Below are 22,597 nucleotides of genomic sequence, written 5' to 3' on the forward strand. Positions count from 1 at the left end.
TCAGCAGGAAAATAAAATGATAAAAATTAATTAATATGAGACATACGGGGGCTTAAGGTCTTTGTTGTCTAGCCTTCAATTAACAAGGGATATGTTTGTTTTTGTTTGTGTCCTTATCTCTTGATGACTTAAAATAAAATAGATTTAGCTAAATTTTAAATCTCTTGTGAATTTTTTAACTGCTAAATAGACTGTTATCTATTGATAATAAATTAGTAAGATAACAATACAATCCAACAATCCGGTCACACAATTAACCAAAAAATTAATTGAAAAATATAAACTTTTTAATATTAAAAAATTAAAAAATCTAATAAAATTTCAATCGAAAAACTTGAAATTTAATTAAACTGATAAAATAAAATGAACTTTAATATATATTAAGAGAATATTTTACACGGGTTGAATACTTTGTTATTTCCCTTTCCAACTTTGGTTTAATTTGAAGTGACGTAAAATTTACTCATCAATTATGAACGGCTGGATCAACAAAAAAGAAAAGAAACTTGTTTTGTTCCCAAACCCTAATCATGCATCTGAGTTGAGGTTTATAGTTTGGCATTAGATATATATGAAGGATTAACATAGCTACGACGATAATTAAGAAGCCAATCATTTCCGTCAATGTAGGAAATATCCATGTAGGAGTTTGCTTCGTAATCCTTGAGTTGCTTAGCATAAGAGACTCTGGAGGCATAATTTGCTCCAGCTCCATGGCAACTGTACTCCCCAAAGAACACGCTCCTGTGTGAGAGAAAATGAGACAGTGAATCATGGTTGAAAGTGAAGACATAAATTAAGAAGAAGAAGACATTCATATGTATGTACCGGTCTCTCGAGGGATCTCTCCAATCATTCCATCCTTCTGGTGCTACCACATCAGACATGTATGTCGTTGAGAAGATGACAGTGGCAAAGGGTCCCTGATGGGGAAAACAATAACAAACAATATACCAGAGAATGCAGCGGATATAATTTCCCCTAACTTGCAAGAATCTATGAGGAGCAATAATCAAAGAGCAGCAATAATAAACACCAAAAGCACAAATAAAGGCACCAAGATTTTTAACGTGGAAAACCCCTCAAATCAAGGGTAAAAACCACGAGTCGTCCAGACCAAAGAAATAGCTTCACTATGATCAACAAGAGTACAAAAGAGTCTTAATCAATAGCACAAATTAGTGCCAACACCCAACCAAATAACAAAGCAACAAAGCTTTCAAATAGAGAAGAACAAGAGAGGAAAACCTCTACAAATCACTGCTGCAGTGCGAAATTAATATCTCCCAACTCAGACCTCGTATCAAAGATCCGACCGGTCAGAATGAAGAGCAATGAGTTCCGAACCTGCTGTAAAAATTTCAGCCCGATCCAACGGTGAACGAATCCGCAGCGCCGAATTTACTGCGACAGCTCTATGAAAAACGTGAACAGAATTTTCCCTCTACCTCTCCCTCTATGTGTTAGGGCTTTCAGTGTATTCTGACTCTATTGTTCTGCCTCTCTCTTTATTTTATAGCCTCCTCTCCACTAGGTTTAAGTGAGACATGGGCTTCTCAAATTTTGGGCCTTTTCTCCACATAGGAAGGGAGCCCAATACCCAACAAATCTCCCCCTCACAACTATGTGGAGATAACCGCCAAACCGGCGATCTCACAACAAACTTCAAACTTTCCTCTTGGCAATGCTTTAGTCATCATATCAGCACCATTATCATCTGTATGAACCTTTTTCAACTCCAACAACTTAGCATCCAAAGCATCACGTATCCAATGATACCTCACATCAATATGTTTGGATCTAGAATGAAAAGTTGGATTCTTACCAAGATGGATAGCACTTTGGCTATCAACAAACAATGAATAGTTATCTTGCCTAAAACCAAGCTCCTGCAAGAATTTCTTCAACCATAACACCTCCTTGCATGCTTCAGTAATAGCAATGAACTCTGCTTCTGTAGTAGACAACGCTACACACCTTTGTAGTCTTGATTGCCAAGCCACAGCTCCCCTGCAAACTTTATCAAATAGCCCGAAGTGGACTTTCTGGAATCAATATCCCCAGCCATATCTGAGTCTGAGTAACCCATCAAAGTAGGTTTATCACCTCCAAAACAAAGCTTCATATCAACTGTACCATGAAGATACCTCAAAATCCATTTCACAGCATTCCAATGCTCTCTACCTGGGTTTGACAAAAATCGACTAACTGTACCAACAGCATGTGCAATATCTGGTCTTGTACACACCATCGCATACATCAAACTGCCCACCGCAGATGCATAAGGAACTCTACTCATATTGGTCTTCTCAACTTCATTTGAAGGACTCTGTTTAACACTCAGTTTAAAATGAGTAGCAAGAGGAGTACTCACAGCTTTAGCATTTTCCATCTGGAATCTCTGCAACACCTTCCTAATGTATTGCTCTTGTGATAGATAAATCTTCTTTTCTCTCCTATCACGTGAGATATGTATGCCAAGAATCCTTTTAGCAGCTCCCAAGTCTTTCATGGCAAAAGACTCGCCAAGTGTCTTCTTTAACCTGTCAATTTTGGAAATATCTTTCCAACAATAAGCATGTCATCAACATATAATAACAGGATAATAAAGTCATCATTAGAAAAACTTTTAACAAAGACACAATGATCAGAAGTAGTCTTCATGTAACCCTGCTCACACATAAAAGACTCAAACTTCTTATACCACTGCCTTGGAGCCTGCTTCAAACCGTATAGACTCTTCCTTAGTCTACACACATAATCTTCCTTGCCTTTAACAAGAAAACCATCAGGTTGCTTCATGTATATCTCTTCCTCCAAATTACCATGAAGGAAAGCTGTCTTCACATCCATCTGCTCAACCTCCAAATCAAGAGTAGCAGCTAAACTTAGCACAGTTCTGATGGATGACATTTTCACCACAGGTGAGAAAATCTCATTGAAATCAACACCCTTTTTCTGTCTGAAACCTTTCACCACTAATCTGGCCTTGTACCTTGGAAGCGTAGAATTTGAATCTTGTTTCACCCTGAAAATCCACCTAGTTTCCAATGCCCTTTTGCCCTTAGGCAATTTCACCAAGTCGTAAGTGTGATTATCATGCAAAGATTTCATCTCATCTTGCATTGCATCCAGCCACTGTTTCTTCTCTTCACTATCCAAAGCCTCTTCAAAACACTCAGGTTCTCCACCGTCAGTCAAGGTTATGTACTCATCACAGGAATACCTTGTAGAAGGTTGTTTTTGTCTATTAGACCTCCTGAGTTGGACTTGAGGTGATTCAGGTATATCACCAAGATCGTCATCATCATCATGTTCCTCTTGAGCATCATCAATTGGAACCTCTACTCCACTTCCAAACTGTTGATCATCAACATCACCATGTTGCTCATTGTCTTGAGCTTCCGTTTCAACATTCTCCAAATTGTGAGCGGGCAACCTCATCGGATTACCATCAGTGAGATTACTATCTTTCTCGGGTGTGGTCTTCTCCACCTTATCAATGTCTTCAATGGTCTGGTCTTCCATGAATTGTACATCACGGCTTCTAACAAGCTTCTTCTCAACAGGATCATAAAACCTGTAGCCAAATTCATCCTCACCATAGCCAATAAAGATACATTGCCTTGTCTTTTTATCTAACTTGGATCTTTCATCCTTAGGAACATGAACAAATGCCCTGCAACCAAAGACACGCAAATGATCATAGCTAACATTCTTACCAAACCAAATTTTGTCTGGCACCTCAGTATTCAAAGCAACTGCGGGACTGAGATTAATAACATGCACAGCTGCAAGCAATGCCTCTCCCCAAAAGTGCTTAGGCAACTTTGCTTCTGAAAGCATACATGTAACCCTTTCAACCAAGGTCCTGTTCATCCTCTCCGCTAGACCATTCAACTGAGGAGTTTTAGGAGGAGTCTTCTCGTGTCTAATACCATGCTGCCTGCAATAAACATCAAAAGGTCCACGGTACTCACCACCATTATCACTACGGATGCATTTCAGCTTCTTGCCTGATTGCCTCTCAACCATAGCATGAAATTCCTTGAACTTTTCAAGTACTTGACCTTTCCGCTGAAGAGCATAGACCCATAGCTTCCTGGAACAATCATCAATAAAAGTAACAAAGTAAAGTGCACCACTAAATGACTTTACCTTTAATGGGCCACAAACGTCAGAATGCACCAATTCAAGCAATTCTGACTTCCTTGAGGGTGGATGCTTCTTAAAAGATACTCTGGTTTGTTTACCAGCCATGCAATGAGAACATTTCTCCAATTCTGCATTTCTCAATCCCATAAGCACATCCTTTTTAGCTAAGCAGTTAAGCCCTTTCTCACTTATATGACCAAGCCTCCGGTGCCACAAAGATGCCTCCATATACATAGCATTCACACTGTCTTTAGCAACCAAAGCTTTAGTCCAATACAATTTAGATTGTTTCTCCCCTCTGGCCATAACCAAGTTACCTTTAGTGAGCTTCCATTTACTAGAACCAAAGTGATTGTCATAACCACAATCATCAAGCAACTGCACAGAGATTAAATTAAAACGGACATCCGGAGCATGTTTGACTCCTTTAAGCAACAACTGCACTCCCATGTTGGTTTGCAGGCAAACATCACCAACACCAATCACTTTAGACTCACCATCATTACCCATCTTCAACACTCCAAAATCACCAGAAGTGTAAGATGTGAAGAACTCCTTCCTAGGTGTAACATGCAGTGTAGCACCACTATCAATAATCCACATGCTCTCATCAGATACAAGATTAACGGACTCAAAGTCACGAAGAAGAACAAGATCACCATCTGTAGCAGTAGTGACACGATCATCATCATCATGATCATTCTCTCTCTGTTTGCCCTTCTTGTCTTTGTTCTCCTTTTTCCACTTAAAACAGTATTTCTGAATGTGCCAGTTTTATGACAAAAATGGCACTCTAAATTCTTGTATCTTGACTTGGACTTGCTCCTACTCTTCTCTCTACCACCTTTATGTTCCTTTTTCTGACTTCTCCCCCTAGCTTCTGTAACAAGCATCTCAGACTGAGATGAAGAACCATGTGCCTTCCTTCTCATCTCTTCATTAAGAGCACCGCTCTTTGCCATCTGAAAAGAAACAACACCATTCGAGGCAGAGTTCGTAATTGAAACCCGAAATACCTCCCAAGACTCTGGTAGAGTATTAAGCAACCATAATCCCATAACTTCGTCATCAAACTTTATGCCCATTCCTGACAATTGATCTAGGAGCCCTTGAAACTCATTTAAGTGATCAGAAATAGAAGAATTCTCCCTGTACCTCAAATTCATCAAGCAATTTAACAAATACAATTTATTATTGCCCGACTTAGAAGCATACAAAGACTCAATCTTCTCCCACAAAGCTCTGGCATGTGTCTCATTAGCAATATGATTATAAACATTATCTTCAACATATTGCCGAATAAAACCACATACCTGTTGGTGCTCAAAGTCCCATTCTTCTTCAGACATAGAATCTGGCTTCTGTGTAGCAAAGACCGGAAGATGCAATTTCTTGACAAATAATAAATCTTTCATCTTGCCCTTCCACAAATGATAATTTGTACCATTCAAAGCAACCATCTTTGCATTTGCCTCCATCATTCAAGCAAGTAAATATAGCCCAACCAAGAGCTCTGATGCCACTCTGATGGGGAAAACAATAACAAACAATATACCAGAGAATGCAGCGGATATAATTTCCCCTAACTTGCAAGAATCTATGAGGAGCAATAATCAAAGAGCAGCAATAATAAATCACCAAAAGCACAAATAAAGGCACCAAGATTTTTAACGTGGAAAACCCCTCAAATCAAGGGTAAAAACCACGAGTCGTCCAGACCAAAGAAATAGCTTCACTATGATCAACAAGAGTACAAAAGAGTCTTAATCAATAGCACAAATTAGTGCCAACACCCAACCAAATAACAAAGCAACAAAGCTTTCAAATAGAGAAGAACAAGAGAGGAAAACCTCTACAAATCACTGCTGCAGTGCGAAATTAATATCTCCCAACTCAGACCTCGTATCAAAGATCCGACCGGTCAGAATGAAGAGCAATGAGTTCCGAACCTGCTGTAAAAATTTCAGCCCGATCCAACGGTGAACGAATCCGCAGCGCCGAATTTACTGCGACAGCTCTATGAAAAACGTGAACAGAATTTTCCCTCTACCTCTCCCTCTATGTGTTAGGGCTTTCAGTGTATTCTGACTCTATTGTTCTGCCTCTCTCTTTATTTTATAGCCTCCTCTCCACTAGGTTTAAGTGAGACATGGGCTTCTCAAATTTTGGGCCTTTTCTCCACATAGGAAGGGAGCCCAATACCCAACAGTCCCCAAGCTCTTCCAAGCCACACTCTTCCACTCCCAACGATGATACAATTCACAAACGAAAAACCACTTTCTTCATCCATCGATTGTCTCCCTTGAGCAGTGATCGACCCGCTAATCTCTTCCTTCTCTGCTTTTGCTACACAGTTTATGCTACAATCCTGCACCTCTCACTGTCACAATTTAATTCCTATCTTTTCCCAACTATATACAAGAAAATGAGATACATCCTTTACTTTTTAAAGTCACTTAGTATCTTTAATTAATTAACGTGTCAATGTTGTCTTTTCTTTTAAAAGAATCAATAACTCATATTAAGTCATACTAAAACCTAAAAAATAGAATCAAAATATTCGAATTATAATATTATTTTTCTTGAATATATACGCATCCACTTTTCCTTGTATATATCTCATATACAAAATACAAAAGGAAAAAAAAAATGGTTGTAACGTGTAATGTTTTTAAATGTATATCATGTGAAAACAAAATAGTATGGGTGGTAAAACGGGCTGGGTCCAACAAGCCGGTCCATCAGCCCGTGTAAAAAAGAACGGGTTGGGTTGAAGATTTTAACCTACCAGTCCGTTCTGACCCGTTCCGTCTAGTCCGTCAACTTGACGGGTCAAAATACAGGTCAGCTCGTCCTGACCCGTTGATTTGTTTTAAAAAAATAAAATAAAATAAAAATAATTAAAAAGATTAATTTTTATATTATATATTTTAATGTATAAATATATATAGTAGTATTGTAATTTAAATCATTAACCCATACAAATTAAGTTTGAATTATTAGTTATAATTGAATAATTTAATATTTAAATTTAATAATTATTTTAACTTATCTAATTAAAAATACTAACTAATCAATTAAAAGTTTACAAATATTTTATTTGATTAAATATGACTTTAATAATATATATATATATATATATATAAACAAATTTAAAAAATTAAAAAATTTGAGAACAAATTAAATTTTTTTTAAAAAAATAAAATAAAATAAAAAAACTGTACGGATCAATTGACCCGACCCGTTAGACCGTCTTATAAAAGATGGATTGTGATTATTGACCCATTTCTGTTTGATGGGTCAGCCTGATCCAGAACCAAAACGATAAAACAGCAATAGTTATTTCTATAAAGATTAAAAATTAATTTGATAGTATGACACCTTTATTATCACTAAACTATATAAATATATCCCGAAGAAGGCAAACATATGGTAGAATAACATTACCTAACGGATTCTTGTGAATAGGAGAGAATCCAAAACCTTAAGCAATGTCATGTATTTGGAAATGAATTGCGATAGACAAGACATACATACTTTAATTTAAAGCGAAGAAAGTTTTGTTTGTTTACCTCATAAAGTGATCTACCATTTCCAAATATGAAATCAATGGATCCTTGGATTAAGCATTCTTTAAAATAATGTCTTCCACCATCATCATTCAGTGTATCCTGCGCACCATAAAATCCACATCCATAGAAAGCTGCTTGATCACCGGTAACTCTCAATGCCACTGCTTGTGCCCCACCGCTCCTGGTAACGGTGGAGGAGCCGTGTTCTTTTCAGAGAATCAAATTGTAAAAATCTCAGATCACATGGCCATAATATCCCAGAAATATTCTTAATGAAGAGATTATATATAAGTAACATCAATTCAATCCACATAAGAAATTAGAAATTAGTGGGTGGTCCGTTGACGGTCCGATATCGGGTGAAACAAAATATCTAAGCAAGTTCGTTAGGATAGGCTCTAACTTGGCTCTGATACCATGTTAGAAGTGAATTTTAAGCTTAACTCAACCCCACAAAACTAACTTGTAAGGTAAGGTTTGCACCTCACTTATAAATTATGAATTGACCTTATCTTAAGTTGATGTGAAACTTTCAATAGAAATTAACATCATTTTTAATCTAAAATCTTGAAACATTAAATTTATGAGTTTTTTCTTATATAATGTTTAATTTTATTATTTTTATATAGGACTTAAATTGACATTTAAATTATCGTTGATAAAAAGTAACATGATGCATGCGTACTTACTTTAAAGCTGATGTTGTAAGCAGTGAACTTAGGAGAAAAAATGGCAAAGGAGTAGCTGTAGGAAGTACCGCCGGTGGAATTGGCGGTGTCGTTCCATTCTATGATTGTATTCAGATACCCTTGACCTTGAATTATTAAGTTTGTTTTGTTGGCTTGCACTGTTACCTTCTCCCTGTGATTTGTAACAACTTATCAAATATTTGAAGTGAGATACAGCTACTAATTGAAGTTTATTTTGTGCAAAAATTAGATCCTTAAGTAATTAATTATAAGTTATCTTATATATTTATTCGAATTTTGAAATGATTATTAAAAATATCAATAATATTACTATATATAATAAAGTAGAAATAAACTATATAATGTAAAACAATTTTATATATGCTAAATTTTCAACTTCACTCTTCTAGATAGATTATTGCATATATAAATAGGTTTTGGTTTTCAAGGATTTTTGTTATATTGCTAAATATTTTTCTAAAATAGGGATTGAAGTGTGAAAACAAAAACGCTATAATTATATATAGCCAGACACGTCTAGTCATGTCCTATAACTTTGAATGAAAACACTAACGATCATCCGTTATTCTTTCATTTTTATGTTCACTGCATTATCTATAAGTAATCTTAATTACACCACTTTTTACGATAGTTTTGTTCCTAGGCAAGATTTTTATAAATAATTACTTTAATATTTTTTTATTTTGACGACTTAAAAACAATGAATTACTATAATTAAATTTTTTATTCCTTGAGAACCTTTATATACTAACTCAACGGATATTAATGGCTGATTCTTGTAAGAGTGGAACCTTATAAACAAGAATATGCATAACAGTTGGTGGAGTTAGTGTTAGTGATGTGAGATAGAGTTTGCTCCACCTAATATGCATAACAGTTCATGGCATGGAATAAGCACCTTTACGACCAAGTCATCTAAAATTTGATCCTTCACAGCCTCCATTCTTACCAAAATTAATTTTTGAACATAAGACAACCTTTGAATCATTTACCCTTCAGTCTAAGAAGACTAAGAGAGTTTCTGAGATGTAATACAGAATCATTGATTTGTTTTTTTGGATTCATGATTGACTTGAACTAGGTGTCTGGTTTAACAGATGAAAGAAAAAGTAAAGTGAAGGTGATGAGGCAGAAAGGATGAAGAAAAAAGTGAGAGAGAGAATAAGGACCTGTATGTACCAGAATCGATTATGATAAGGGTGGTATCAGAGCAAGATTCAGGAACAGCATCAACAGCTTTTTGAACGCTGCTGAAGTTAGCACAACCCTTCAAATCAACCGTGAAAACAAGACTCACGTTATAGTCTTGAATAAGCCTGGAATCCCACTTGGCCCCTTCACATTTTTCCTTATGATGATGGTGGTGGTGATGATGATGATGATGTCTCCTCCTAGTTATACTTGTTATCAGAGATACCAAGTCTTGAACGCCACTAAGCTTTATAATCTTGCTAAATATACCAAGTGGGAAACTGAAAGTATGTTGAGGACTAATGGATATGTTATCTCTGGGGGAAGGTGAAGTGGAATGAAGAACAAAAGAGATAGAAAAGAGAAAAATGACAGAGGCAGAAAGCCAGAAGAGGTTTCTGTTGAATACCATCATTTAGCTTTGTGAAATGGTTAGTTTATGTTTGTTATTGAGCTAAAAAAGGGTTTGGGGTTGAGGGGAGAGTGAGGAATGCTTGTATTATGTGCATGTGAAAAGGGTTTGCTAGTGATGCTTGATTGGAGTGGGAGGTAAGAAATGTTCGTGTGGAGTTGTGTCATGTCTAGTTAGGCTTGCAGAGATTATACTAGAGTCTGTTTCTTAAAGCATTATGGATCCAAAAAATGTTATTTGGCATCGATTATCATTTGAAAATTTTTATTTTGTATTTCTGAAGAAAAAGAGGGAGAAAAAAGTAGTAAAGAATAGTTATAGGTGTAAAAAAAATTCTGTTATCTTTATTGAGAAAATTGATGGTAAAATAAAGATGTTCAGTAATAGAGATTGGAAGATGGACACGCCAAGTAATTGCACAAAGATCGAAAATGGATAAAAAATGAAGTCAAGGATAAAATAAATGCAGGTTCATTCAGTACTGGGTTGGTGTGAGTGAGACTGTGCATGAACAAGATTATTTTGTTTGATTCCAGAGCAGTGAAGTTGGCTTCTTATCTTAGAATGCACTTTTTTTCTATTGCAGATACTTCGAATTGAATCTGCTGCAATCACCCCTCTTGGACTTGTGTCTTGTATTACTTGTTATTAATTAATACTTGGCTCGTAGGAATTCCAGGTCTTTGTAATTATTTTTCATGTTAATCTTAATTTGTATAAAATCTTAAGATAAAAGTTACTAGTTATATTTGAATTTATGAAGCCATTGAGAATAACGGAAATGAGACAATTAAAAAGTTAAATAAAATATAAAGATTGGATGAGTGAGTGATAAAGTAGCAGAATAACTAAAGAAGATAAATTCATAAACATTTTTTCAGTTTATTTCCATTTAACAATTTAAGCTCGTTAGATTAAAAGAATTAGTGAAAAAAAAACTATAAAAATAATAATGAATAATTTAATTTTGGGATTTATATTGATGATATGAAATTACCCAAATTCATTTATGCATAGTAAAATATAATCATTTAAAATAATCCTATGATATGAAATAATAGGTACTGAAAAGTATCAAATGGTTAGACTTTAGTCTTCTTAAACCATTATAGCCTGATAGCTATTGGTAACAGTAAATTGGTAAGAATGTGTTGAAAAAAAAAAAAAAACTACTCATCCGTTTAAAGCACACCCCTAAGCTCAGCTTCGATGTCTTTGACTATCTATTGTTAATCTGTTTAATAGGATCAACTCCTTCAACCCTTCCAGCTGCCACGGCATTGGCAATGTGCTCAACAAACTTTTCTGTCTGGAACATGTTTTGGCAAAATTGACAGTACCAGTCACCACTCGAAATACTAGACAGAGCTGCACATTCTGTATGTTTTCAAAGATAGGACCATAACAGTTGCTTTCAAGATGACTATCTCGTAATTTACCCAACAAAGCAAAATATTCTTCATGCTGCTTCCGTTCAGTAAATAATGAAACAAAATTCAAGGCATCTAAAACAAAAAGTTTCAGCTATTTCTGTATGAAATATAAGTTAATACAATTTTGAAAGATATTATAATAAGCTACTTCAGTTACATCATGCTGTCCATTTTCATCAACAACTAACTTCCTATAGCATCTAATAGTCTCACATCGCTTAGAAGTCGAGGTCTAAGACGATTTAAATACCTTCCATTATTCAAAACACCTTTTAAGGACAAAACCGTGACAGACTCAGATACATAATGATTAATTCTAACGATGTCTTGGGATCGGAACATTGACGCCTAGATAAATACGTATTAGTGAAGGGATGTAGGGAACTAACTTCTTAGTTATCTTCTATTGACTTGTTATATTTTGAATTTGATATTTTTCCAGGGACTAGTAATCGAAGTTGATTAGAATTCAGCTGGAAAAGATTATTTGGCTGTAAACAGTTCACTGACAACCATATTATCCTAACTACATCAAGATTGACAAAAGATAGGTAGATACGAACTTCTTTTTCATCTTCAACAAATTTTTCTTGCGGGGTGGAACAGCCAGAGGCATTCTTGGAAGTATTTGAACGGCTCATCCTTTGTGACAACCTTAATAACAGTTAGCATCATGTAAGTTCAGAGAGAGAGAACACATAACAATTAACAAAAAGACGTGATTAATTAACGGATCCATGATGTTTGAGAGCATGTAATTACATATGAGAGAGGAACGAATATATAAAAGAAGAACCGGAGAGGGAGCTTTTAGCATTAAAAGGACAATGAGACATGAAAATCATACAATTAAAGAATAATTTGTATGATTAAATTTATTAATTAAATTTAATTATGTAAATGATCCTTTTTTTTATTATATTTGGTTATCTTTTGATATCTTTGTTATTTTTTGATATTTGTTATATTTTTTATATTTGTTATATCCTTGATATTTTTGAATATCTTTTGTTATCTTTTGATATCTTTGATATTTTTTATATCTTTGATATTTTTTATATATTTTTTATTTTTTTATTTCTTTTGATATTTTTATTTTTTATTTTTTATCTATTAATGCCTATAAATACCAAGGTCTACTCCAATTGCAATCACTCTTTCACTCATTAATAAAATTAATTTATTAAAGAGATATTCTCTTGGTTCTTGACTTAGACATCAAGGTTCTTATAAAAGACAGTGATCTTTGTGACAAATTTTCTTTAACTTATCAAAGACCAATGACGAATCTCTTTGACTTATCAAAGACTGGGATCTTTATGGTGTCAATATTAGTAGATTCTTATCAAAGACAGGGATTTTTGTGGTGAACTTTTTTCAGACTTATCAATCTCAATCGTGGCATCTTGACTTATCAATCCTTAATTGGACTGTGACGTCTAGACTTATCTATCTTTGCTTGTGGCGTCTGTCCTTTTGATTGGGTTCTTATCAAAGAGGACCTCTTTGTGACGAATCTTCCTTTGCTTATCATTCTGCTAGATTGTGGTGTGCATTCCATCTCTGTCTTATTATTCCGCATTCTTTACTCTTATTTTAATCGTTCTTTACATAAGATATTCAAATTTAGAAAAGATCATTATCTTCCGAAATCTGGTAAAAGCAAAATTAGAGAGGGTAAAGGGGAAGAGATAGAAGACAAGTCGTTGAACCTTCCAGATGGCTTCAAGTTTCAACATTTTAAATAGCCTTGACTTCCATTAAACTGTGACATTATGTCATTTCCATATGATTATATTCCTAGCCCTAGCATAGTAAATAAATGGCAAAATTAAGTTATTACAATTGTCTTCAAACTTTAAATGGGAACCTTCTCTGGTACAAAAGCAATTAATTTATGTTCACAATTGTGTGCTCAGTTGCCTACACTGACATGATAAAAACTCACATACTGGATGCAGGAATCATATATGCACTGATTACTGGTAAAGATAATTCAGTTTTAAAAGGTAAGTTAAAAAGAAACAGCAGACCAAATTCATAAATAAGAAGGGTAAAAAAATTAAAATGTTTCATTTTTTTTGTATTAGCCTGGTTACTATAATTTACTTTTCTGTGTCTAAAATTCCATGCAAATCATCAAACACAAGTACAACAAACAACTGAAATAGAAAAAACGAGTACCTAACTCTTTTGCCAACCAAGCTATTTGAACTTTCTTCAGAGCTCTTTGATTCCACACAAGATCAGCAAATGGACCCCACTCTTTCCACAAAGGAAGAAAGGAAAAGGAACATCAAACATCCTATGAGGAAAAACACAAACAGTAAGAACTCAATGAAAGTAAAACATTAGTTCATTGTCTATTTTAATCGTGTAGGATATTCTTTTGATAGGCATGACAAACAGAACAGCAGAAAACAAATGACTTTGAATAGCAGAAGCGAAACTCACCTTTGTAGCTTTTGCAGGTAAAGTATCTTTCTTCAAGTGGAGAACAAACAAAATTTTCAACTATCTCTCCAAATTATGTAGGGTAGCTCCCCTACATGCTCTCAACAGATCAAGTAAAATATTCCCATTTTCAAGACAAAATATACTGCACAGCTCTCCTACAATGTTCACATGCATGGATCTTGAATTGGTGAGGTGGAATAAATAAGCTACTTAAGCATGAGAATAAATGATGGAACAGAGTTTCAGAAGTCAGACCATAGAAACAAACTGCTATGAAAAGACAGAATCCTAACTTGTCCTGCGTCCATTACATAGACAGCTAGAACACAATATTCCGCCATCTCTGATTACTCCTCTTAATCCGAACTCCTATGATAAGAAAAACAAAACAATAAACAAATATTATATCAAACAATTGACTCTAAACATAGTGGGGACCAAGCAGACCTTTGGAAACTGAGCACCTAGCTCCAGCTAGAAGGATAATCATGAAATATCCTTCAGATCCCGAATTCTTACATGAAGGAGATAGTGACCAGAGCATAGCTTTCTAACTATATCTGTTACTATACGACTAAATTGATAAATGTCTCACTCTACCTGCCTGCAGGTAACAAGTCCTCCAAAGTGTTATCTGTAAAGAGGGTATTAAATCTTAATTTCTCCTCATAACTCAATTACACACAATAAGTTCTATTCTACATTATTCAATTAGTCTTTTTTTGATATGTAAAAGTACATTATAACATGGTAGTGTCCATGTTAAACTCATGCTAATATTCCCCGCTAACAATTGGATTTATTTTCTATGTATAATACATGCTAGCATTTCACACTAAAATTGATAGTTCAATTACAATCTTATAATTAGATACTTCTTAATTATATCTTTTCCAATATGTAATCTTCTTCATTCACCCAGGGCATGTGAAAAACAACCTTAGTAATAATGCTGCTCATGTAGCCACGGTCACTCCATCAAGAATACCTGTTTCCAAAAGCTCTTTTGCAGTCGTAGGCTTCCTGTTGACCATAACTTTCTTCAACATTTTCAGCTCCAGTTTGTTCCTCAGAGTTCCCAATGCACTGTTGATTCCAGTTCCTCCACTGACACCTTCAGACACACTCACCGCAGTCTGATCACAACATTTATCCTTCACATTCCTCACCGCCACCTTGGAGGACTCCTTACTCAGCTCCTCGCACTCTCCTTTATCCTTTTCAACTGCAATCTCAGCATCCACATTCAATCCCACTTGTTGGAAAAATTACCCAAAATCGACAGATTCTTGGCTCGATGTAACAGTTTGACCACTGAAACATTCTGAGTTTGATCCATGTAAAGGGTACCAGATTCCTGCAAACTGCGTCCATGCACAGATAAATCTATTAGAGATTGAGATGAGTCATAGGTCAGTGAAAGGGGACATAAATTAAGCAAATGAGCATAATTAAGCATGAAAATCAACATGATTTTAATTGGATTTGAAGATAAAGGAAAGGAGGAAGAAAGAAGGAGAAAGTGAACCACTGGTTTCACTCACTCACTAAGGCACACAGAGGAAGACAGAAAATTAGAGATTCGCTGATAGAATAGAAGACGAGGTTTGAAGAAAGGGTAAATGGCAGATCGTAAATAAATTTATCAAATAAACCTAAACATTTAATTGATGGAAATGCCTCTAATATAAAGATAAGTGGAAATACGTTTGTTTATTTGTTTATAATAATAAGGGTTAAAATACTTTTTCTTTCTTTTTATTTATCAACTAATATCAGTTTGGTTCTCAAATTTTTTGTTGTCTTAATTTGATTCTCATTTTTAGAAAAATAATTCAATTTAGTCCTTACGGTTAATTTGATCAGATGGTGTTAAAGTCAACCCGTGTCAATCTTTGATTTTTTTTATTATTTTTTACATGTGTCTCTTCACCATTGTGTCACGTGTCAAAATGCTTCAATTTGGTCTCTATATTTGTTTTTAGTTTCAATTTAATCCAATTTTTGTAAAAATGAAGCAATATTGTCTCTCTTAAATTAACACTCAATTTACTTATTTATAAATTTTATGGTCATATTCCTACTAAAATTAACGTTTTTATTAAATATTTCTATAAATATTTAAAATTAATTTTAAATTCTATACAAAACATTAGACTTTGGTTTTGTTTTGAATTTGAAATTTAATTCCTAAAGTTATGTGTGACAAGTTATTTAATTTTTAATCTTGACTAAGTTTGTATAATATGATACACTTGATACCTTTATATATGATGACAAAATTGTTAATTTTTAAAATTAAGTTTGAGATTTAACTTTGTTTAATAATAAAACTAAAAAAAACTTATTTAAAAATATTTCTACAAATATTTAATGAAAATGTTAATTTTATTAAGAATATCATCATAAGTTATATACAAAACTTAAATTGAGTGTCAATTTAAAGAGGGACAATATTGGTTCATTCTTACAAAAATTGAGACTAAATTGAAACTAAAAACAAGTATAGGGACCACATTGAGTCATTTTGACATGTGGCACAACTATGAAGTGACACATGTAAAAAATTAAGAAAATTCAAAAAAATAAAAAATTGACATGTGACGTTCATTTTAGCACGGTCGTTAAACTTAACGGCAGTGACCAAATTGAATAATTTTTAAGAAAATAAAGACCAAATTGAGACAACGAAACAACTTGAGAACTAAACTGATATTTTTTAACCAAGATTTTGTACGAAAAACTCGTCATATATGCTTAAATAAAGAAAAACAAATTGTTTTTCTCTTTGAGTTTCGATCCTTTTTTATTTGATATATTTAATGATCCTATTGAGTAATTTATATTATTGTTATAAATATACTTTTTAACTATCGAAGATGATTTTACAAGATTTGTTTGGAGTTTTTTCATTACTTTACAAGTTGAGTCTCAAACTTTTTAACTTTTTTTTTTCCTTTTAGACAGATCATCTAAAATCAAGATGAAATTGATCTTATGTGATATTGGATAAAATTTCTCATGCAATTGTTCCTACTAATATTATATATCAATATTATGTAGAAAGATATAAATTTAATTCACAAAATATTATTTTCAATTCAAAATCTGATAAATTTATAAGTATTTTTTTATATATTAATTCACATGAATACTCATTTATCATAATAGAACATGATTCTTTAATTCTTTATTAGAAAAACTTTTACTATACAAATCATATTGCACTAATTTGAATCGATTACTATAATAAATTTTTGACTTTGATAGTTTCTTTTGAAAGAAGATGATAAAAAAGACACAACATATACTAATGACAATATTTTTAAGTGTGATTGTTTTTTTTTTTCTTCCTAAATCCACTTTCTATAGTTTACATTTATAAATTATTTGTAATATTATGGTCCACCTATTATTTTACTCTTAAATTAAAAGTATCGTAATGATTCTTTTAACATAGGAAATGATTATTTTTAATATTATGGTCCACCTAGTATTTTACTCATTTTTCTATATAAATGCTTACATATTCCATAGGCATCACCTTAAAGGTACAAATTTTCATTATATAAGGTCATTTAAAAAATTTGAAGTCTAGTACTTCCATGGAGGGAATTGAAAGTGTAAAGAAAAGTTTTATGAGTAAGTTAATGTCATGAGTTAAAATATTTAAAGGCACATAGATATCGATTCAGCCAGATATTAGGTACAAATTCAGTATCAACCGCATATATCTTGTATTTTTATTAACATATATACTTGCAGAAGTCAAAAGCTTCATTGCTAGATGGAGCAGAAAATTGCAAACTCACTAACTCAAACAAACTAAAAATAGCATATAATTGGAGGTGTCAGCTAAATGAGAACAAATATTTTTTCTATTCATATCTCTAATTGATTTTGAATCTTCAACGTATATTTCTTGTACAGAGACATTTACATCTTCTGCCTAACATTAAATATTTATAAATTATCATATGTGAAATGAAAATTACTCTATTTATATATTACAATTTTATTTTATTTTTAATAGATCTAAATTTTTGAATACAAATCTTAAAAATTAAAATATAAAACAAACCAAATATTGGACATACTAGAACTAAATTACCATCAATTTGAAGCGCATAAAATTTAGTTAAATTTGATTAAATTAGGAATTGAAACGGGAGAAGAGTGAAATGAAAATAAAGAATAGTAATATTTTAATAAATAAATTTTGATAATTTTTTCGTATAATTTGAAGTGAAATCTTTTAAATAATTTTGAAATATAAAAAATTAAAAAGTAAAAAATTATTTAAAAAATGTCATATCAAATAAAATTGTATTAGAAATTTATCAAAATTTAAATTATTAAAATATTATTTTTCAATAAATAAATAAAGGTATCTAGAGAGAAAATAACATATGGGGGAACTTCCAATATGCAAACAAAATGTGCAGGTTAGTTTTTGCTGAAGATGAAACTATAACTGGAGTACTGATATAATATATTAATCAGTAATACGCTTGAAATTTTGAAACTGCTATTTTTACTTTATTTCCTGGGAAGTTGCAAAAAACGCTTACAACAGTAGACAGTGAAAAACTGTTGTTTTAGCTTCAAAAGAATGACATGTACCTATTGCAGTAGTTTGTGCCATTATCTCCAGCAATTCTCAACTGATATATATAGGATGAGTAAGAAGCAATTTGGTATTGTTTCATAAGACGAAAAACAGAGAAACTTACCCACACCAACGCAGCATGAAAACAGTTCTCTAAACACCAACATTTATTGGTTGCCCACTGTACTACACAGTAGGCGCATGGTATCATATATATTGATACATATATAATGCAGTTCGAATTGAAGCATAAAGTACAACAAAACAAAGAGTACAATAGTAGTACAGTACATGCCAAAGGATGCAAGTTGCCCTTTTCAAGAGAAAATCGCCCTTAAGAAGGACGGTTCATTCCCAGCAATCTTTCAACTTATTACACATTCTTGCTCCATCCACCATGATCGAATCAAAAGAAAACCTTGACAAAAATGGAGGATAACTATGCCTCTGCACCACCACCTCCATGCTAGAGAGAAGCAGTTTGGAGAGGATTTGAGAAGGAGGGTTGGATTTGGCGTTATAGATTGTGTGCGAGATGACTTATAGCTGTGTGAAGAGTGACTTTTTCTGAAAAGTAACACATAAACAAAACAGAAAAAGGGTTAAACCAAGATTCTTGTTTCAGCATCTTCCAAAGCATATACCATTGCCACCTCCATTGCTCTCCACATCTGATATACACTTTTGCATAAATCTCACATCATACGTATTTTCTTTTTGGCAACACACCATCCACCGTTTCTAGAATGATTAGTTGGTATAGTAGTATCCCACTATGCCCTAAGCTTTCTCCTAACTATAGCTACTTCAGCAGTTCAGCAATCAGTTTCTTGTTACCTAAACTACCTTATTACCTACTAGCTCATGTTCATTACCCACTTATAATGCCTTACTTTCACTTACAGAAACACTCATCGACGCCACTTTTGTTAGAAATTTAAGTGTCAGTCTAAGTTCCATATCGATTAAAAATATAATGTAGAACACTATATAAGGATAAAAATCCATAAATTTATAAGATTTTGGATTGAAAGTTGTCTTAATGTCTCATGTGGTTGGATTTAAGTTTTATTGGTATCAGACCAATTTTATAAGATTAAATTAGGTTTAAAATTCAATTTTCTTTGCCACTTTTTTTATATTTTTTACTAGCGAGGTTTTCCCTGTACGTATTTAGAGGAAAAATGTAAAAGAAATGAAGTTGAATAGCACCTAGGAAAGTAACTCTTGGGTCTGTCTAGCATGTGCAGATAAGGGATGGGCAAAATACATGCAAGGAACAACTTCGGCCACGCGTCTCAAATATTTTATAGTTCATAAGTGCAGTTCTGTCTCCTTTACAAAGAAGAGAAAATATAAACTTTAAAAAAGTTAAGTTGTATACACTTTTTTTCTTTTCCTCTTCCCCTATAAATCTTAGTGACCAATATTATTTATGACAACAGCAGCAGCATGTCATATATAGTTCTCTAAATATTCTCTATTCTCAATTTCATTGAGTGATGCATTCCTTAGTAAGAGGATTTTACTCTTTGATGAGTACTTTGAGACAAGTTTTAAGTTAGAGGGTATTAAGAAACACTTCCTCGTGATTAGCGAAGAAATAAGTGGGTTTAATCACAAACCAATGGCTCATCCAAAACAAATGAATGAAAGCCATAGTGCATTAAGCTAATTAACCTATTCTATTTTGGGAAGAGAATTCCTCTTTTTCTTCTAATTTTCTAAGTTACTTTTGGAAAAGGAAAAAAATAGTAAAATACAATGTCAATTTAACATTTTCAATGACTAAAAAAAAGTGTAATGAGTAAGTTAATATTAATGTGATAAAGCATTAGAGATTTCATCTCTTAACATTGGAAGTTAATTTAATTGGTTTAACCTGATGCATACTCTGATGTAACAGCACTGCAAAAGGTTAATTGCTTCAAATATATATTAAAAAGCTTAAATAGTTTTTTTTCCTCCTGCGTTATTAAAATGAATACCTTAAAACAATTCGATATTATATATATATATATATATATATATATATAAATATTTATTTATATAATGTTAAGTTAATTTGCTGAGAGATCCAAGATAATTTGTTGGAGAGGTTCTGGTAACTTGTTGAGAGATCTTGATAACTTATTGGGAGATCACTAATCACTTGTTGAAAAGTCCTTAGTCACTTGTTGAGATGTCCCTGGTCTTTGTTGAGAGTTTTCTTGTCTGTCCTGAGAGGTTTTGTTCTCTGTGAGAGGTCCCTGGTCACTTGCTGAGAGGTTCCTGATCAATTGTTGAGAGGTCCCTGGTTGGTCCTTAGTCACTTGCGCAGAGGTCTTTGGTCTCTATTGAGAGACCCCTGGTCTCTGATGAGAGATTTTTGGTCATTGTTGAGAGGTTCCTGGTCACTTGCTGAGAGATTTCTAGTAACTTGCTAAGAGGTACTGGTATGTGTTGAAAGGTTTTTGGCCATTTATTGAGAGATTCTTTGTCACTTACTGAAAGGTCTCTGGTCTCTCTCTTCCTTCCTCTATTAGTTAACATTAAACATAAACTATTCAAATATTAAAAATTACTATCATATAATAATCTCTCTCTTTTTTTTTAGCCATTATTTTTAATGTTACATTTTTCCTTAAAATATATGTAGAGACATGAAGTGCTTCTTTCCAGTAATATAAAATCAAGACATTTTTTTTTTGTGTACGTAATTTATATATTTATTTTATCTTTAATTATATTTTAAAAATTTAAAATTAAAAAAAAATTAAAAGGACTTACACTAAGAATTTGAAAAGAGTATTTTCGTCTGTCAAATATACCTACGGATTGCAGAGAGAATGTATGGAGGGTGTAGGAAGAAAGTCCTTCGTGGACATTTGTTGGGCATATAGTTAAAATAATGGGCCGAACAATCGGATAAGACTTTCCAATATGGGTTACTGCATTCAAATATAAAATAATGGTTTGCTTCAATTTGAATGCAATTTTAATTTTTTACACATTTCAATAATTGAATACTTTATTTTCTCAATAATTTGATGTGTACCTCTTAATCATATTTTTCATTCACTTTTTGATAAAATTATGTGAGTTTTCTAATACATGAAAGTCTCAAGTTGTTGAGTACAATTTAATTAACTATGTAAAACTCGGCCCTTCATTTTCCACTTGCCCAAGCGTAGCAATTTTTAAAAAAGAGATGTATTACTTATTTGTCAATTACTTAGAATATTATTTCTTTTATATTTTCTGTCATATCAAGTATCTCATCATTTTTTTTCTCTTCCTTTCGTATATATTTTGAAAATTAAACAAATATTATAGTCTTGTAAATAATTTTTAATAAATTTTACTTATTTTTTATTAAAACTAATAAAGGCAATATTTACAATCGTTGTAAAATAATACTCTAATGGACGGTTGATACCTTAACAATGAAATGATTTTATTTCTACATGTCACTATTCTATGGTTGTTAAACATAGTATAATTAAAGTTTATGACGGTCTCTTATAACTAATCAAACCTTGAAAAGATGCAGACTCTTTTTCTTTATTTAAAAATCGAATCGCAATTTTCAAATATTTAGAATAACAAATTATGAGAGAGAGAGAGAGAGAGAGAGAGAGAGAGAGCTGTAAAGAGACGAATTAAGAAAATAGGTAAATAAAGAGTAAATTATTAAGTGCAAACGAGAACGAAAAAATAATCAAGTTTTTAGATTTTTTTTTTCTTTCCATTGTTATTTATTAAAAATATCACACATTTCAGCTTTTTGTTAGTACCATAGTGCAAACTTTCAATAATATCATTATATTAATTTCACCCAATTAATAAAACTTATATTAGAGAGATATATTAAACTAAATTTTACGCTCCGTGTAAATTTTGCAAACTCATTGTACTGTCTGTGAATAACATATGTAATCATAGAATAAAATTATTGATTTTTTTTTTCGCTATAATGGTTTGATAGTGTAAAATTGCATTACACCATAATTTAATCTTGGAATATTCTACATAATAATTAAGAGTATTATTTTAAAATTACTACTTTTAGAGTTTAT

The 22,597-nt window shown here is 32.7% G+C and overlaps 1 protein-coding gene and 1 long non-coding RNA gene across 7 annotated transcripts; both read right to left on the bottom strand.

The window, feature by feature from the left end:
* Positions 1 to 391: 391 nt before the first annotated feature.
* LOC114181275 (probable pectinesterase 15) lies at positions 392 to 10,618 on the bottom strand. Its single transcript, XM_028067685.1, is given in 7 exon segments — positions 392 to 744; positions 829 to 923; positions 6,368 to 6,523; positions 7,728 to 7,903; positions 7,906 to 7,933; positions 8,417 to 8,588; positions 9,607 to 10,618. Coding segments are annotated over 7 exon segments (1,260 nt in total). The 5' UTR covers positions 10,044 to 10,618; the 3' UTR covers positions 392 to 548.
* A 968-nt stretch (positions 10,619 to 11,586) lies between these two features.
* Positions 11,587 to 15,567, bottom strand: LOC114171555. 6 transcript variants are annotated; one of them, XR_003601628.1, is made up of 7 exons: positions 15,475 to 15,567; positions 14,919 to 15,294; positions 14,378 to 14,564; positions 14,186 to 14,299; positions 13,928 to 14,085; positions 13,658 to 13,778; positions 11,587 to 12,127 (listed from the first exon to the last, which is right to left on the bottom strand). It is a non-coding gene; the product is annotated as an uncharacterized LOC114171555 (long non-coding RNA). The 6 variants fall into 6 exon arrangements; XR_003601629.1 differs by having other exon boundaries at positions 14,378 to 14,534; positions 14,870 to 15,294; XR_003601589.1 differs by having other exon boundaries at positions 14,870 to 15,294.
* Between the last annotated feature and the right edge of the window lie 7,030 nt (positions 15,568 to 22,597).

Source organism: Vigna unguiculata, chromosome 1 (assembly GCF_004118075.2).
Source record: "Vigna unguiculata cultivar IT97K-499-35 chromosome 1, ASM411807v1, whole genome shotgun sequence".
In the NCBI taxonomy this organism is placed as follows: domain Eukaryota; kingdom Viridiplantae; phylum Streptophyta; class Magnoliopsida; order Fabales; family Fabaceae; genus Vigna; species Vigna unguiculata.